We start from the raw sequence: 16,340 nt of genomic DNA, 5'->3' as shown, positions 1-16,340 counted from the left end.
TTTGTACTGCTGGAGGAACATCCTAGAAGGGAATGCATTTCTAAAGCTGTTTTAGATAAGGGCTTTAAAAATGCTAAGCTTCTCAAAGCAACACTAAACTTCTCAGCAAACATGACCAGCCCCCAACACCCCACCCCCTGAATGATCCAACTTCCCACCACTATTTATTATAAAGGAATGTTGCTCCAAGACATAAAACTTGGAGTTTGAAGTTGGCAACTTGAGTAAACCAAGACTTGAACCTCAAGAAAAACCCTCAATTCCCAATTCCTGCCCAAATAAAAGTAAAATGGAGAAGATTGTCTCCTGGTTTTGTGCCTTGAGGGAAATTAGAAGCCTGGCCTTCATGAAGTTCTGGCTCTCATTTCAATTGGAGGGGGTCTAAGAAACACTGATCCATCATCTGTACTTCCTAAAACTAAACAAAACGTACAGATTATTCTCAGGCTTTAAGATCAATTACATCTGAAACCAGGTCAAGTCTAATTTGCCTGGGAGAGCTTATGGAAGTTGGAAAGGCAAGAATGGATGTTATCTGACAAACCACAGTTTCTCCTTAGAAAATATGGCAGGAAAAACCAGTGTGTAGAGTAGAAGCAGGGCATCGCTCTCCCACCTACAGAAAGTGTGCCTTGGAGTGGAAAGTTTTAGCTAAAAGTCTAGAGCAGGCAGCCATCTCATCTGCGGGGAGAAGCCTGTGCTTCTCACCGCAGACTCCTAACAAATGTTCCTGCCAGCTTTTAAGACGCAGTATTATAAACGGTTATGGCAACGTGTCCTCAGAGACGGCACAGTCGTCACTAAATCTTTTCCTCGGCATTTACATTTAGAAGCCTGTGGCTCGTGGTATCTACATTTTTTTTCCTTCTTTTTTTCTTCTTTTTTTTAAAGAGGAAACTTGTCATAAATTGCAAAGCCGTTGGAGGGTTTTAACTTTCCTGGGGAAAGAAGTTATCACAGGGATGTTAGCAAAAGTTTGAATTTTCCATGGAAAAACGAGCAGATAAAGCTCCAGCTCGATGTGCAGAGGGCAGAGCTAGGACTTTTCCTGTCATTGTCACATTCTGGAGAAGACCAAAATGCTGACTTGGCACAGCGGACTGCAGGACCGCAGTGAAGGGGGCGGCTTTTTACTTGCCCTGGATATAAATATTTTCACATGCTGTGATGTAGGGCCCTCTTGGGTATACAAATAATTCCACAGGCTTGGGGAAAAAAAACTACATTGCTTCAGGGATCTCCTAACCTTCTCAGTTTTCCCCCAAATATCTGTCTGGCAAATGCACACAAAGAATTTTCCTTTGCAAGCCACTGGTAATTTTATATTCTTTCTGCTCCTTTTCACTCCAGGTCACACTGCTTGTGTGTCTGGAATGTAAAACACATCTCAAGATGTAACCATGAAAAGGGGAAACCTTAACGGAAACACAGCTGCTACAAGGGCAGGGCCAGTACCTAAAGTAACTTGCTATTGTGCTTTTAGCAATGCATTTTCTTTCCCGGCTGCTTTGGCTTTCTTTTGTATCTTGCTTCAGTGGTCTGGGTTGCAATTAGAAAATTGCTTGTTTCACCCAGGGGGTGGGGTAGCTCATAAGAACTCAGATGTGGAAAGGGCTCCACAGATCACTAGGTCTTCACTCAGTAAGGAGGGCAGGCAGGCAGGCCAGCGGTGAAACTAACCAAGGAAGGGGCATGTAAATTCCATCTTTAAAGATTTCTAGAGACAGAGATCCAAACCCCCCCCCCCACAATCACAGTCTCTTTTAGTTTTCAATCCTCTCGAAAAGCCAACACTTCTTCCTTTTGTCCAATCAAACTTTCCCTTACTGTAACAGAAGTTCCCTTACGCTTGTTTCTGAAATTCAAAATTACATGTTAACCAAACGAATTATGAGTCCAGATGATCTTACTAAAAGAGGGAGTCTTTAAAAAAAAAAAAAAGATGGGCCTGTGTAAAGAAATCCACAGAATCGTATGCGGGTCTCTGATAATTTTTCTTTCCTGGTAATGACAGACTCATGGCAAATAGAATTATTCATGCTGCAGTCTAAATACTCAATCCTCCTAAAATCTCAAAATGCAGGCACTGTTAGAAACTGAAGTCATCCCATGCTGGATATATATGTATGCCAGTCCATACATATGGTACTCCCATTTACATGCATTGTTATGACATACGTTAGAAAGTGATTTTGTTCTGGGTCTTCATTTCTGTAGTGCTGCTGGGAGTCTTGGTGAAGACATGCTTAGACCTGACCCCCAGGAGAAACAGCACTGAATAACTTGGGGACACTGTCCATCACCGCAAGGAGAAGGGAAGACCGGCTCCAACCTTCTGCCTCGACAGCCTGGTTCGTTTCAACATGTCATGAACAGGGTTCGCCCTCCATAAACAGCTTGCCGACCTTCACGGATGTAGTTGCCTTGTTTCCCCAGGGTCCCTGCCATCCACTCCATTGCTCTTCACTGCAGGCTGGGCTTTCTTTCTCTAGGGAGCCACGCAAGTAGCTCAGGCCCGGGCCCCTTCCATGTGTTAACACGGACACAGGTGTAGTCAGGCACCCCAGCGCTCTATCCACCCTGCCCGCTTTTGCCAATGGACCACTCGATTTCTCAGAGGTATTAGATATGGGACCTCGTAGTAAGTGGCCTCTGGAGTCAAACTTCTGCCATTTTAAGACTCCTACGGGGGCAGGCATTCTGAGGTGAGTCTGTGTTGGCCATTAAGGAAAGTGAGTTTAGGGAAGGCAGGTAGGTAAGGACAAGGAGTCCACAGGGGGGATGGGGGCAGGGATCTGGGCCCGTTCTTAAGAGGCTGCCAACGATATTTGGAAAAGACTTTGTTTCATGAAAGCAGGCTGGCTACACAGCCCTTTCTCAAGGGAGGGGCAGCCGAATCCCATACTTGGCTCTTCTAAGACTTCTGTCAGCCTTTGGAAAACATACAAATAATCGAGGGGGACTGCGAAGCAGGAGTAGGAAGGAAGAGGAGGATGGCAGTGTATGTTGCACCCTTGGCATCAGGCGATGGGGCTGGGGGACGGGAGAGCCGGCAGAACACTGTCAGCAGAGTCCTGAAAGCCCACCTCCCCAGATGGCCCCAGATCGTGCCAGGCGGCCTCAGGAAGGACAGAGAGCCTGGAGCACGGGATGGGGCTGCTGGGTGTGAACCTGGGGGGTTGGCAGCAAGAGGAGAGGGAACTACGCCTGTCTCTGGCTATTGGGCTGGGGTCTTCCCAGAGTGGAGCTAAGCTACAGAGAAGAGTCTCCCCGGGAGCAGGCACCAGTGTGGGTTTGCTTCTTAAAAAACAGGGACTTAAGGTGGCAGACCTCCTCTGGTTCCGCCGTGGCTGCTGCCATCTGGCCCTGGAGAGCCAGGTGCCCATAGTCACTGGTCATTTGTGAAGCCAGTCCTCCCAATTCCTCCGGGTTAGTAACCGACTTAGTCATCTGGAAAAAGAAAACAAGCAAGACACAAACACACAGGGACACACAGAGAAAAGCATGAGAACCATGTGTTAATACCACTGGGAGTCAAAGGGTCTCATTCACTTTTAAGCTTGTGGCTTGCGTGTGGGGCTGGACGTCGGTGAGGGCAGTTCAAGCGAAGCCCATGCTGCAGCCCACATGACAGGCCAGCGGCTCCCGGCCAGGTCAAGGCAACATGCTCAGGTTCAGGCCGTGCAGCGTGGAGGCCGGGCCTCAGGGTCCACTCTCTGGGAGGTGAGAGCAGCAGCCTCCACCAGCCCTGCCCCGTGGGGTTACCGGGGAGCCCCCCCAGAGAAACCACAAGGGGGCCCAGCCCCGTGCAGGGTGCAGCCCTGGTCACACATTGCTCCCGGGCTGATCGGGGCTCTGGGGACTCAGGAGCAGGTCCCACACCGCCGAGGGAGGGCACAAGGACAGGATCATCAGGAAATCGTGACTGAAGAGGTGGGTAAGCCTAACGTTTTGGTGGAAGAAACTCACAGAATTCAGCTCTGTAATAACATTGTGCCAAAGAATGACAACGTTTCAGCCACAGATTCAGTGAAGAGAATACTGTAGCCTAAATGGTCAAGTTCTGCCTTTTTACTCTCAAGATATTCTGTGTTTTCCTCCTATGTGATAGAAAACCTTACCTCCACTTACCCAAACTAGCTAATACCCTCACGTCTAGTTTTTCCTCCTCTGACAAAAATGCCTCTTAGAACTCACAAGGGCAGTTGTAACCCACCACCCAGAAAGGTATCCATGTCCCTCTTGGGTCCAAGGCTTCCCTCTTCCCCACCTGTTCTCTTGCTCTGGATGACGATACTTCCCTCTCTCTTTGTGGCATCTAAAGTCCTTGATTTTAAAGGACTTAAAAAAAAAAAACCTGTTAAATGACTCATATCCATTGAGGGCGGGAATGCGGGCCCGTCTAAGGCATGTTTACCAGGAAATGTCACAGGCTTTCGGGCCGAGGTGTGGGTTCCCAAGGAATGCATGCCTCACCCCGAGAGAACAAGGCTGTGCTAACAGCTGCTGCATGCGACCTTGCCACGAGGAGCACAACAACCCTGGGGGCCGCCCAGTGCGGTGGGGGGAACACTCACCCACTCCGGGCCCTGGCCAGCCAGTCCAGGAGCGGCAACGCAGCCCCAGGCTGGGCTCCTCAAGTGCATGGACACCCAGGGTCAAGACAGGCCGGCTGAGAACCTGGCCCAGGAGATATTCCAGAAACCCCTGAGGCCACTGGAGACATTTTCAACCCTGCTGTACTGTGCTCCCTGCTTGGAGAAATCAGTACCGTCGGGCTGCCGGGCTAGCTGGGACGCCCCTGAGCTCTCCTGAGCGGGGCCAGCCCGAGGCTGAGTCCAGCCTTCTTCCAGTCGCTGAGGTGGACACTGTTCCTTCCTCCCTCCCCAGCCCAAGTCCTTCTCAACAACAGGGAGTCTGGCACAACCGCAGAGTTTCTAAGAATGAGCAGCAGCCGCCGCCAGGGAAGCCTTTGTGGTCCAAGCTCAACCTCTAGTGGACACATGGCTACATGACAAAACCATCCAGAGAGGTGCCTGGCCTGATGGGGCAGTCCCTCCAACTCAGGCTTAGGTGGTAGCGTCAAAGGGGCATCTTTCAATTTTATCCTGTGACATCTGAGCTTTCAGAGGTTAAGAACTTTCTTACTAGGTACGCATATTAACTCTTTGTGGACAACATTTTTCTTTTTCTGTACAACTTTTTAACCTATCAAGATAGCATTCACTGTCTCTCAATGCCATTTATAGCTAAACATCCATATAATATAATTCTGATTGCATTACATTTTAGCAAAAAAAAAAAAAAGTCACCTCCAAAAGCTACATGCCTTCTGTTGTCAGGAGAAAATTTTTTTTATATAACTACTGTTTCATTTTGCCTGAAAGACTGGCACTATCGTACTGTTCAGCACTGTCCAAGTATTATAACTTGATTCCATTAGACAGTCTTGGTTCTGTCCCCAAATGTCTTCTCTTGTACTGTAACTTTAATCCATAAAAACAGTTCAAGTCCTCTGTGAGATAAATAGGATTTTTTTTCTTTCTCTATAACTTGCAATTTCCTTCTCATTTCCTCCTTGATTCTAATTTTCTCTCTTTCCTTTGCTCCCCTGTCCTCATGCCCAACTCTCAGTCATTTTTAATTCCCTTTTGGAGCTTTTTCGTGAGATGAGAAGTCCAGCGGCCTGGGGCTTCTAGACCACAGGCAGCCAGAAAGACCACAGATCAGGACAAAGCTGAGGCCCAGGAGGAACTAGCAACACAGAGGACTAATCTCTCTCCAGCACAGACCCAGATTTGAAGACTCAGTGGTGTGGTGGATAAAAGGGCAACCAACAGTGGGGTGCAGGGTGAGCCCATTTTCTTCTTACCATTTCCTGAGCTGTTACCGCAATGGCTTTGGAGTATTTAACCACTGTCGTCTGATAGTCGACAAACGTCCCCTTTGGTTCTGGAGGAGTGCCTTCATCCAGCTACAGGGGAGAGGAAAAGAACCCAAAGGTCATCAGAGGCCTGTTCAAGTGTGGGCTTTATTTTTTAGAATCAGGAACTTGGGAAAATGGAGAGGCCTTCAGAGTTTCTTGGGTCCAGAGTCAACAGAACCCCCCAACTTCTGTGATAAGGACCTCATTAGAGGCACACATAAGGTACTGGGGGCACACAGGCAAGGAGAGGACCCCCAGTGTGTCTGAAGGGAGTGGCAGAGCTGTCCAGAGGAATGATGTTTCAGCCAAGTCTTACCAGGTAAGCAGTGTGCCACACACAAAAGGTGGGGAAGGAGTCCCAAGGAGAGGGAATAGAGCTCAAGCACATGGAGGTGGGTGTGAGCCAGAACGTGCAGGGAGGTCAGAATGGCAGACAAGAGCTGGGGGAGGCCGCAGAACCTCCATCATGAAGGGCTTCCCTAAGAATGGTACAGCCCATGGATGTCTCTACCCTGGAACACTCACTTCTGACCTAAGCTGGGGAAGAGAAGGAATTGGAAACATCAGGAATGACTTGTTCATCTGACTCTAGTACCACAGGAACTGAGAGAAGGGTGAGATCAGTGTGGAGCGGAATAGGTGGGGAAGTGGGACAGTCCCTTGAAGGGCTGGGGATTTATTGGCTCAGAAGAGTTGAATTTGAGACCTGGTTCCAGGACTTGTGAGTAAATACCCAGCTTGAGGCTCAAACTGGTTCTTAGGACCTTCGCTGGAAACGTCCAAGCATCAGAAGGTTGTAGTAAAGATCAACTGAGACGATACCTCGTCTACATGAAGGGAGAGGAGAGGAGAACCATGATAATGAAGATCATGATGGTGATAAAGATGATAATGATGAAGAAAAAGGCCACCCATCCTCACCACCACCATCGTTGTGACTGTCACCACTGGTTGCTGAACAATATTCTAGGTGAGGAGACAAGGTGAACAGAAATGACTACAGGAAGAGTGAGTGCAGTGAACACGAGGGGGCTGTTGAAGGGGTGGGAATCAGGCTGGATCTGTTTGATGAGGAACCTTGCAATCATGAAGAAAATGGCGGGGTCTGCAGTAGGCAATGCTCTATCTGGCAGCTCTCTGCCAGATAGTCTGTAGTCTGGGAAGACATTAGGGACCAGAGGGCAATTAGGAAAAGATTAGGTGGAGTGGTCAATGAGAGCTACCTGTCGTGAGTAGATCCAAGCTACATATGCGAGTTGAATGAATGTATCACTGTAGCCTAGTATATAACGTGGTTGCACAGGCCAGGATGTAATCTCTACCAAACCAACAATACAACCTACAGGGTAGATTTTTTTAATGTTTCTTTATCAGGGAGTTAGACACTGCCAAGTATCTCTATCACACTTTGGGGGCCCGCTGGTCAAATGAGGACTGAGCTGTGGACTCATACACTCAGTATAAATTAACTGGGCATCTTGTAAGGGTCGGGCCATGTGGTGGGAGCCTTCGTATGAGATGTGGTGTAACTGCAAACATGCCAGGATGTTGGACTAGAGGGCAGCTTAGAACACAGTGGCCACTGGTCACCACGATGAACCTTCCAGTGTGAAGACAATGAGAGAAGTAAGAACAAAGTAGTGACTTTTGTTTAGGATTTCAAATTTACTTAGTTGAAAGAACTTTCCTTTATTCTGAGTTTATAGCCTTCCTACTTTTTTTTTTTTGGTGTTAACATGTCCTTTATTTTATGAAATACTACTGATGTAGATATCAGGGTTTTTGTTTTCTTTCTTTAATTACCTTCCTTGGCCAAAAAGGAAAAACAACCCCCCCCCCAGCCCCAACACACACACACAAAAGCAAACAAAGAAAAGGGACTTGGTCATAAAATCCCGAAGATTGAGATTAACCTCAGTGAACGGGGGAAAAAAAGATTTAGAAAACTTGAGTGATTTGCCCAAGGTTATCCAGAAGGCTGATTAGTTCATGGTAACCTGTGAATTCCCAAACCTTCTGGTGCTTAGATACAGAGAGAGAATTTCAAGGAGACACTCCAGAGCAGAAGCTCCAAAAGTGGCAAGAATTGCACCGAACTTAGAATCAGCTTTGGGTACACTTGAAGTTTTTCTGCCAGTCACTGCCTTTTGGAACTTTAGACAATGATTCTAAGAGTATATCAGTGTTTTAACCAAATAACCAAAACTCAGATAGAAAATGACATGGTTACAATGTGTTGCTGCTTAGGGGCTCAAAGGACCTGAGATATCACTTAATACAAAGTCTCCAGTGATGGGCAGGCCGGGGTGGGCTTAGAAAGGAGACGATGGGGAAGAGGCATCGTGCAGTACCCAGGGTGTCAGGTCAGGGTAGATAGGAGTTTAGGGGGTATCAGTGAAACCCCAATTATCTACTTTGCAGAACTGAGGGGAAAAACCCCTTTGCTCCCAGCCTCTGGGGCTCATGGTGTCAGCGGTTCCTAATAATTGCTATCAGGTAACACCAGACCTATTTCCCAGCCCTTCCAAAAAAATCAGGCATGTCCTGGGCTGAGAGAGCAGACGTTACACCCCCGAAATCAGACAGTACAAGAGCCACTCTCCTTATTAAAGATTCATCGCAATATGCAAGGCTAAAAGGCTATCAAAAAAAGACTTCCATCTTCCAGGGATTTATGGGACTCTTCCCTATCATTAGAGTGATTGTGAAAAATACCTCCTAAGAAGAAAAAGATTATCATTTGAAGTTCTCATTTGTACTGAGAAACCTTGAGCTCCATTATTTAATATCCTTGATAGATACATGGCTTAATTTCAAAGCTCTGGTGTTCCGATGTCCTGAAAACCAAACAAACCCACTGAGACTTATCCAAGGGCCTTGAGGAAGAGGGCAATTTACTCGTGTTCTGCCAAACTGTTCAAATTTGAAGCATGAGAAGCCCACAGCAGAAATTACTGGAGTGCTTTGACAAGGCAAGCCTGGGGTCTCTAAGGGATCCCCGGCATCCCAGCCTAGCTTGGGACATTATCAGTCTGATAATGTTTGCATAATGTTTAATGGGAATTATCCTAATTATACTTTCAGGCTATCATCTCTTCCTGGAGATACGAACCAACCAATCTTCTCTAAATTAGCAATTAAAGACCACTTACTATCCTGAAAAACCACATTAGTGTATTCACAATCTGACAATGGACATTTCCAAACACAGACGAAGTCTACAGTTTTTAGCTATGCTATCAGAGGATGGCAATTAGACACTGACGAGTAGTTGTTAATTCTAATCAGCATCAAACTGACATGATTAGTGAAGGATTCCTTGGGGATCCTTCAAAAGGGCAGGAGATACTGTCCAGTCATGCTTCCCTACCGACCCAACTCAACTGGTGGGTCACTGGAGGAGAAATGATACCCCTGTCATCTATGTCTGTTGTCTACAACTGGTCTCTGAGGGCTTTTACACTTAGCCATTTCAGTGGTCCCTGCATCTGGCTAGATACCAGAACCATGGGGAGATTTTTAAATTACTAGGCTTCACGCCATAGAGATTCCAAGTGATCAGCATGGGGGCAGGGCCCAGGAATGTGCATTCTAAAATGCTCCCATGAATTCCAAAGGAGCCATTCTGAAGACCAGCACTTGGGAATCACGTCGTTATTTTATTTTGGAGTTTGCTCCCCACGACAACTCTACAAGGTATACAGGGGTGGTAAATAATTACTTCCATTTTATAAGTGAGGGGACCAAGGATGCCTTCTCCATCTCTTTTTCCCCCGTGTAAATACGGAAGGAAGGGTGCGACTGGCTTACAAAAGTAATGAATGAATAATAAAGAATGAAGACTATGTTGGACATATGATAAACATCTGTACATTAATCAGACACCTCAAGAAAAGAGGAGGCTTGCTGGTGTCAGCCTGGATTAGAAGGCTCCTCTGACAGCTCCTTAGAGAAAAGCCCCTGGGACCAAGTTAGAGGGAAACCTTGGAGGAAATGGGGCCAAGGAGTGCAGGAGAGCATCTGGGGGCCCAGGCCCACCTTGCTCATGGCTTCTGCGATGGCGTCGACCATGCCTCCCACCAACCCCACTTCACTGGCAGCTTCATTCAGCGTCACCATGATGTCGTCCACGGCCTCCTTCATGAGCTGGGCGGCCTCCGTGATGGCATCGTGGGTGTGCTGTGCCTGAGGTGGGGGACAGGGTGGAGAAGATAACTGTAAGATGTTTCCATGAGCAGAAGACAACGGTGCTCAATCTCTTAAGAATCACTTCACTTCTTTTACAGATAACCTTAAAAAGCAGAATATAAAACTACATCCCCATTATGGAGCACAACAAATGTATTCTCTGTTTTTTCCTTTCCTTTATTATGTTTGTACATTTGTTTGCAAAATAAATAAAAATCAGAAAGACAAAAAGAAAAAGATCTCTTTTTGCAAACAAAAGGAAAAAAACCCCTGCAATTTCAACCAGCGTCTTATGATGTGACTAATTTTACGTTACTACGTTCAGGGTGGTACAAAGAGAATGCCACAGATTCCCTAATATACAAGTTGACGGATTTAATAGAAAAAAAACTATATAAAGAAAAACACGTGTTCACAACAAATGCGCTTCTCTTCAAAGTTGCCCAATACACTATAATTCCCTTTCTATAAATACAACTGGATTATGGAAATAGAGATACATACAGGAGGCAGAAATCTGCAGAAGGCTACATGGGTTTTGGAACCATGTCACAAATTACATTTACATGAGTTTGGAGGGACGAATGATTAAAGTTCTCCAGGGACAGACACTCTGCAGGCAAAGCCTGAGTGCTCATGAGTTCCCCTAGACGATCCTCGGAGATGCTTTAACAACATGTATGGAGCCCAGAGCAGGCCCTGGCAAGTGAGTGAATGAAAGGATGAAAGAATGGTGGTGCCAGGCTCCCTAAAAAACACCTTGAGTGGTAGCAAGATGAAGGAGCAGAGTGAAGGTCCTGGGGTCAGAAAAAGCTGGGGTCGTATTCTGTCTCCCCTGCTAAGTAGCTAAGTGGTCCTGGGCGTGGGTTCCTAAGCAAAATGGGAATAATTATAACAATGCTATGCAGTGGAATTCTGATGAGATAAGATGGTTGTAGGCATCTTATCGTTTATAATAAGAGCAGTCTAGTAGGGGACCGTGTCCTTACCTGGGAAATCTGAAATAATGCGGGGCATTTTGTGTCAGAAGTGCATTGCATCCCGTACCGGATGCCCCGTGCAGTGGCTATGGCTGCCCTGATGCTCCTCAGAGGAAGATGACCCCTCTATAAGGCCCAAGGAATTGCACCTTTACTTTGGTAGATAAGAAGGTAAGGAAGCCAGTGAGAGATGGTAAATGATAACTCTTTTGAATGATTAAATAAAAGAGAAGAATTCCAAGAAGAGGCTACGTGAGCCATAGGAACTGGCTCAGCCTTTTGAATTGAAAAGCCACGGGAATCAAGAAGAGTCCTTCCAAACCAACAACTGACGAGATGTGAAATATAGTAATTATGGATGGTTATTCTTTTTTTTTTTTTCTGTACGCGGGCCTCTCACTGCTGTGGCCTCTCCCGTTGCGGAGCACAGGCTCCGGACACACAGGCTCTGCGGCCATGGCTCGCGGGCCCAGCCGCTCCGCGGCATGTGGGATCTTCCGGGATCGGGGCACGAACCCGTGTCCCCTGCATCGGCAGGCGGACTCTCAACCACTGCGCCACCAGGGAAGCCCCTGGATGGTTATTCTTGAGGCAACTGTGCCAGGACGCAAATGCTAACTATTGACCATTACTACTAAAGTTACTTTAGAAGGTAACAGTGACAACCCTGAGGAACAAAGATCCCTTTCACTCTTCATCATCAGGCTGGTGTCCGCCTTCTCTATTTCTTAGGCCCTCCATGGGGTGGGGAGGCGCCTTCCTCTCTAGACAATCCCCCCCCACCGCCCCCCGACCCGGTACAGAGCTCTGGCTGCCCCCTGGCTGGCCCCTCACAGTTCCTCCCTCTCACACTCTGCCTGCAGAGACTGGTTCTGTTTGCCCCCTCCATCCTCCCCTCTCTTCAAGGGCCAGCCTCAATACCACTCCTAGCAGAAGCCCTCCATGGATGACTGCATCCTCATCAATTTTCCTCTGGACTCTTACAGCCCTGAGAAGCAACTCTGGAATCAGAGAGTCATCAGAAGGCAACGGTCTCAAAGAAAAGAATGGGGGGCAAGGGAGGCTGCCTGATTTCTGAGGTTAGGTAATGCAAAATGATACAGCTTCTGTCTGGCTCTCTCTTAGGACATGTGCCTTTGAAGTCCTAAGCCTCTGTGTGAGAAGGCTGGCTATCTTGATGCTGTGTGCCAGGCAGCCTGCATGGAGAGACCACACAGAAGTAGAAAGGGGTGTTCTGGCCCCCAAAAGTCTGGGTGATTTCCACTCAGGCACCAGACCTGGGAGTGCCTGAGCCTCAGGTTGTTCAAACCTCAGCTGCCATCTGGCTACAATGGCAGGAGGGACCCTGAATGAGGACTGCCTCACTGGGTTCAGTGGATCTGCACATCCGCCAAGAGAATACAAAAATGGTGGTGTTTGAAGTCACTAAGTTTTAGGATGGCTTGTTTGTAGCAACAGCTAAGTGGGACAGCACCTAAAAAGGGCTTCTAACCCAGCCTTGGCATCAGAGAAGACTTCTCAGAGGTTTCTAGGCCCTGGAGGAAGAAGCCAGACTCTAGCAGGGTGAGGAGGGGGGAAAAGGAAGAGATTTCCAGGCAGAGGGCACAGTCTGTACCGAGGTCCAGAGGCGAGAAGGAACGTGCATTGCGAAGATGAGTGAAATGCCGTATGTCAAGGGGACTGGTACAGTGCCTGGCCCACAGCTCATGCCCCCTTCCATTCTCTCTCAGCCAACCCCAGCCTTGTCTCTCCAACCAGGCTGCATGCTCCCTGCAAGCAATTTAACTCTGCTTCCCTTGGGAAGGTGGGTTTAAGGTACCGAGTGAGACTCACTTTTTATTTTCGGAGATATTTTTACAAGGATAACCTTCACGGGTCATTGGTGCAAACCTCTCCTCTGGAGAGGCTTACTTAGAAATAAATGGAGCCATCTGCTTTTAGGCTCCTAGAGAGCATGGGTGGCAGAGCTGAGGGCAGAGAAGTGGCGTGGGGGAGTCAGACGGCCCTCCCCCTGTCCCCGAGCCATCGGCTGGGCTCACTGGGGCTGGGATGACATGCTCTAGCTCCTCTGACTGGACCAGGAAAACTGGACAGCATGCCTGTGAGTGCTGGCAAGATGCCAAGGGCTAGCATGAAAACCAACCCGAGGGCCCAGTGTGGGACTTTCATACCAGTGTCAACGTCTAGGTTCTTATATCTTGGGCTGGGTATTTGAGTACTTTACAATGTTTCATCCTAGGTGACAGACAGGGAACCAGGAATAACAATAAACATCAAACCACAGAACAGCAGCCATACAAGGACAGCTGCTAACATTTCTGAGGACCCTTCTATACCAGGCACTGCGCTGACCGCTCTTGTGTACATCTCTTAAAATCCTCATAGCCCCCTGGAAGGTGGGAATTGGGTGATATCCCCTGCAGGGACCCCTCTGACAGCTGCAATCTGAAAATGGGAACTTAAGCACCTAGAGCTAATAGGCCTGGTGGAGGACAATTGCCGCTGACCAGCTGGCCATCTGCTGAGCCTACGCCACTGGTCAAAAGGAAAATGAGGCTATAGACAGGTCACGTCAGATTTACCAGGACTACTGAACAAATAAACCTTAATGCAGGGAATGTGCCATCTACAAGGAGGAGCTTTCAGCCTGTTTGCCCCAAATAGGGTACTTTTAAATGAGGTAAAGCAACCAGGTACCATGTGGCAAAAGCAAGGGGCCTCAGGGCCAGGTACTACTCCTAATGTTGGCTGGGTGCCCCCTCACTTAGCATCTCAGCATCAGCCTGGCCCCAGCTCTCTCAGAGGCTCAGGCATCCTGACACCTCCAATGTCAGCCATTGGAGGCTCCACACTTGCCCATGAACTTGTCGCCAGTTCACAGTTCCCAAGTTTGCTCCTTGGAGCCCCTCCAGGGCCTAGCTTGGATGTGTCTTCCAACTCCTGGTAGCTTGCTACCAGATGAGCCCTGGCCCTGGAACCTCACCCACTGTTGAAAAGTAAGGCATTTGGTCAATCTTTGTCCCAGGTTCCTGGGAGCCTTTAACTCCTTGGCATTTCCCAAGTGATCACACGAGTGTCTGTTACTCGTGGTGGGCCCCTCGGACCACACAGTAGTTTATGCTAACAAGGTCTCATGGGGACCAGTAGGTAGATTCAGGTTGGGGGCTGGCCGTGTTGGAAAGACCAACCATGTGATTAGAGGGTTGGGGCTTTGAGCAACATAATATCATCCTGACCACCGACCTCTGGGGAGATGAGGGGGCTGGAGATGGAATCGTTGGCCATATGACTGAACTCAGTCAATCAAGCCTACATAATGAAATCCCAATAAAAGCTCTGGACAGGAAGCTGGAGTGAGCACCCCTGGTGGGTGATGCACCAGGGGTGCAGTAAGCTGGGAGGGTGACACATCCTGAGGACATGGAAATTCCAAGTTTGGAACCCTCCCAGGCCTCACCCTCTGGGTCTCTTCTTTTGGCTGGTTGTACCTTTTATAATAAAAGTGTAATTGTAAGTAGAGCAATTTCCTGAGCTGAGTTATTCTAGCAAATTACAGAACCTAAGGGGCAGTGAGAACCTCTGAATGTAGCCACTTGGTCAGAATGAGCGTGGTCTACGAAGCCTGGAGTTTATGGCTGGTGTCTGAATCGAGGGCAGTCTAGCAGGGGCCTGTGGTCTTACCTGGGGAATCTGACCTAATGCCAGGTAGTGTCAGAACCCCATTGCCCAGGCGCCAGGTCCACCCATGCAATGGCTGTGGCTGCCCTGACCTACCTCAGGGGGAGAGGACCCTTCTAAAAGGCCCAAGAAATTCAGCTTTACTTTGGTAGATGAGAAGGTAAGGAAGCCAGTGAGAGATGGTAAATGATAACTCTTTTGAGTGATTAAATAAAAGAGAAGAATTCCAAGAAGCTATGTGAGCCATGGGAACTGGCTCAGCTGGCAGAATTAAAAAGCCACAGGAATCAAGAAAAGTCCTCCAAATACAACATCTGATGAGATGTGAAATATGTGATCACGATGGTTATCCTGAGGCAACCGTATCAGGATGCAAAGCTCTCTCTCTGAGGGATGTGATGGAGTGAACTGGTAATTTAGGTTAATGGCTGATTTCATGGCACAGAGAAGGTAAAACACTAAATGTGCAGATTGCTTTATTTTGATGGAAGCCTGAAAAGTGACATCTCCTGTACAAAACCCTCCAGAGAGAGCATCTCACACAAATATGCTCTCATTTATAAAAAAGGTAAAATGTAAAAAAAAAAAAAAAAAAAAAGGTAAAATGTAAGGTGTGCATTTCTGTAAATCTCACTTAGAATGAGGTAACTATTGGTGGCACAAAAATGTTAGCAACTCTGTACATTCCTATGAAACAAAGTACACATCTGCGGGGAGAAGTGAGAGCGGCTTGCCAAGTATCTGCTCTCCCATGCAGCCTTAGGAAGGTATCAGAAGCCAGTTCTGGGGGTGGCAGAAGTAAATCACAAAACAGTTCTCTGGAACTCCTTGGAAAACGTAAAGGACACCTTCTCCACACCAGAGCATCAAAACCTACAAAAACACATCCTTGCTCTTGGCTGTCCCAGAAGTGAATCACCTTCCCATCTGCTCGTGGTGAGGAATTCTTTAGAAGGCCTGCTTCTCCTTCACTCGACATGTTTAAGTTTTTACAGATCCTTAAAGGGTCAGCTCAGAGGCTGTGAGGCCTCCTCCAAGCCTTACCCAGAGCCGTGTCCTCTAACTCCAATGGCAAACCTCATCTGGAACACACCACTGAGGCCAAATCCCACACATGGGCTGCCTGAGCACACTAGCTTCAGACCCCAAAAGACACAGTAGGCTCTCAATTAAGGCAGACTTAACCAACCAAGAGCAATGTGGCAAGTGGAGTCAGCAGGCTCAACAATGAGGTCATTATTTTAGAAATCTGGAGGGGATCCTTGTTACTGCTCCTCACAGGGCAGCAAAGGAGAGAAATCAGACTCTGTTCTTTTCTGGAAACGTGTCTGAAGTCTACTTCCAAGGGAGCCTTATTTCTTTATTATAGTGCTTCAACTACAAAGCCCAGTAAAGCAGGCATTGACATCACAGGAGTTTGGAAAATGGGAGAAGGCTACAGGGGGCAGGTCTCGACTTTAGTAGAGGGGAAAAACCAGCTGATAATTAGAACTGCCCAACAATGGACAGGGTGGCATATTTGCTGGAGTGTTACAGGCAGACGCTGGAGGGGCCCCTTCAAGGAGGAT

The 16,340-nt window shown here is 47.7% G+C and overlaps 1 protein-coding gene across 3 annotated transcripts in view; it reads right to left on the bottom strand.

Annotated features, from left to right (window-relative positions):
• Positions 1-16,340, bottom strand: part of TLN2 (talin 2) — a 451,691-nt gene that overhangs the window by 59,848 nt on the left and 375,503 nt on the right. For 2 of the 3 annotated variants that reach the window (XM_082618383.1, XM_082618385.1), the window contains exons 43-45: positions 9,965-10,111; positions 5,873-5,974; positions 3,331-3,450 (exon numbers count right to left, since the gene is read on the bottom strand). In XM_082618383.1, coding sequence (XP_082474509.1) covers positions 3,331-3,450; positions 5,873-5,974; positions 9,965-10,111 — 369 coding nt within the window. The remainder of the gene's footprint in view (positions 1-3,330; positions 3,451-5,872; positions 5,975-9,964; positions 10,112-16,340) is intronic. The other variant, XM_082618384.1, reaches the window with a different exon arrangement.

The sequence above is a fragment of the Mesoplodon mirus genome (assembly GCF_964341445.2).
Source record: "Mesoplodon mirus genome assembly, chromosome: 4".
Classification (NCBI taxonomy): domain Eukaryota; kingdom Metazoa; phylum Chordata; class Mammalia; order Artiodactyla; family Ziphiidae; genus Mesoplodon; species Mesoplodon mirus.
Note: the sequence above shows the minus strand (reverse complement) of the source record. Positions and strands in the feature narration are given on the sequence as shown.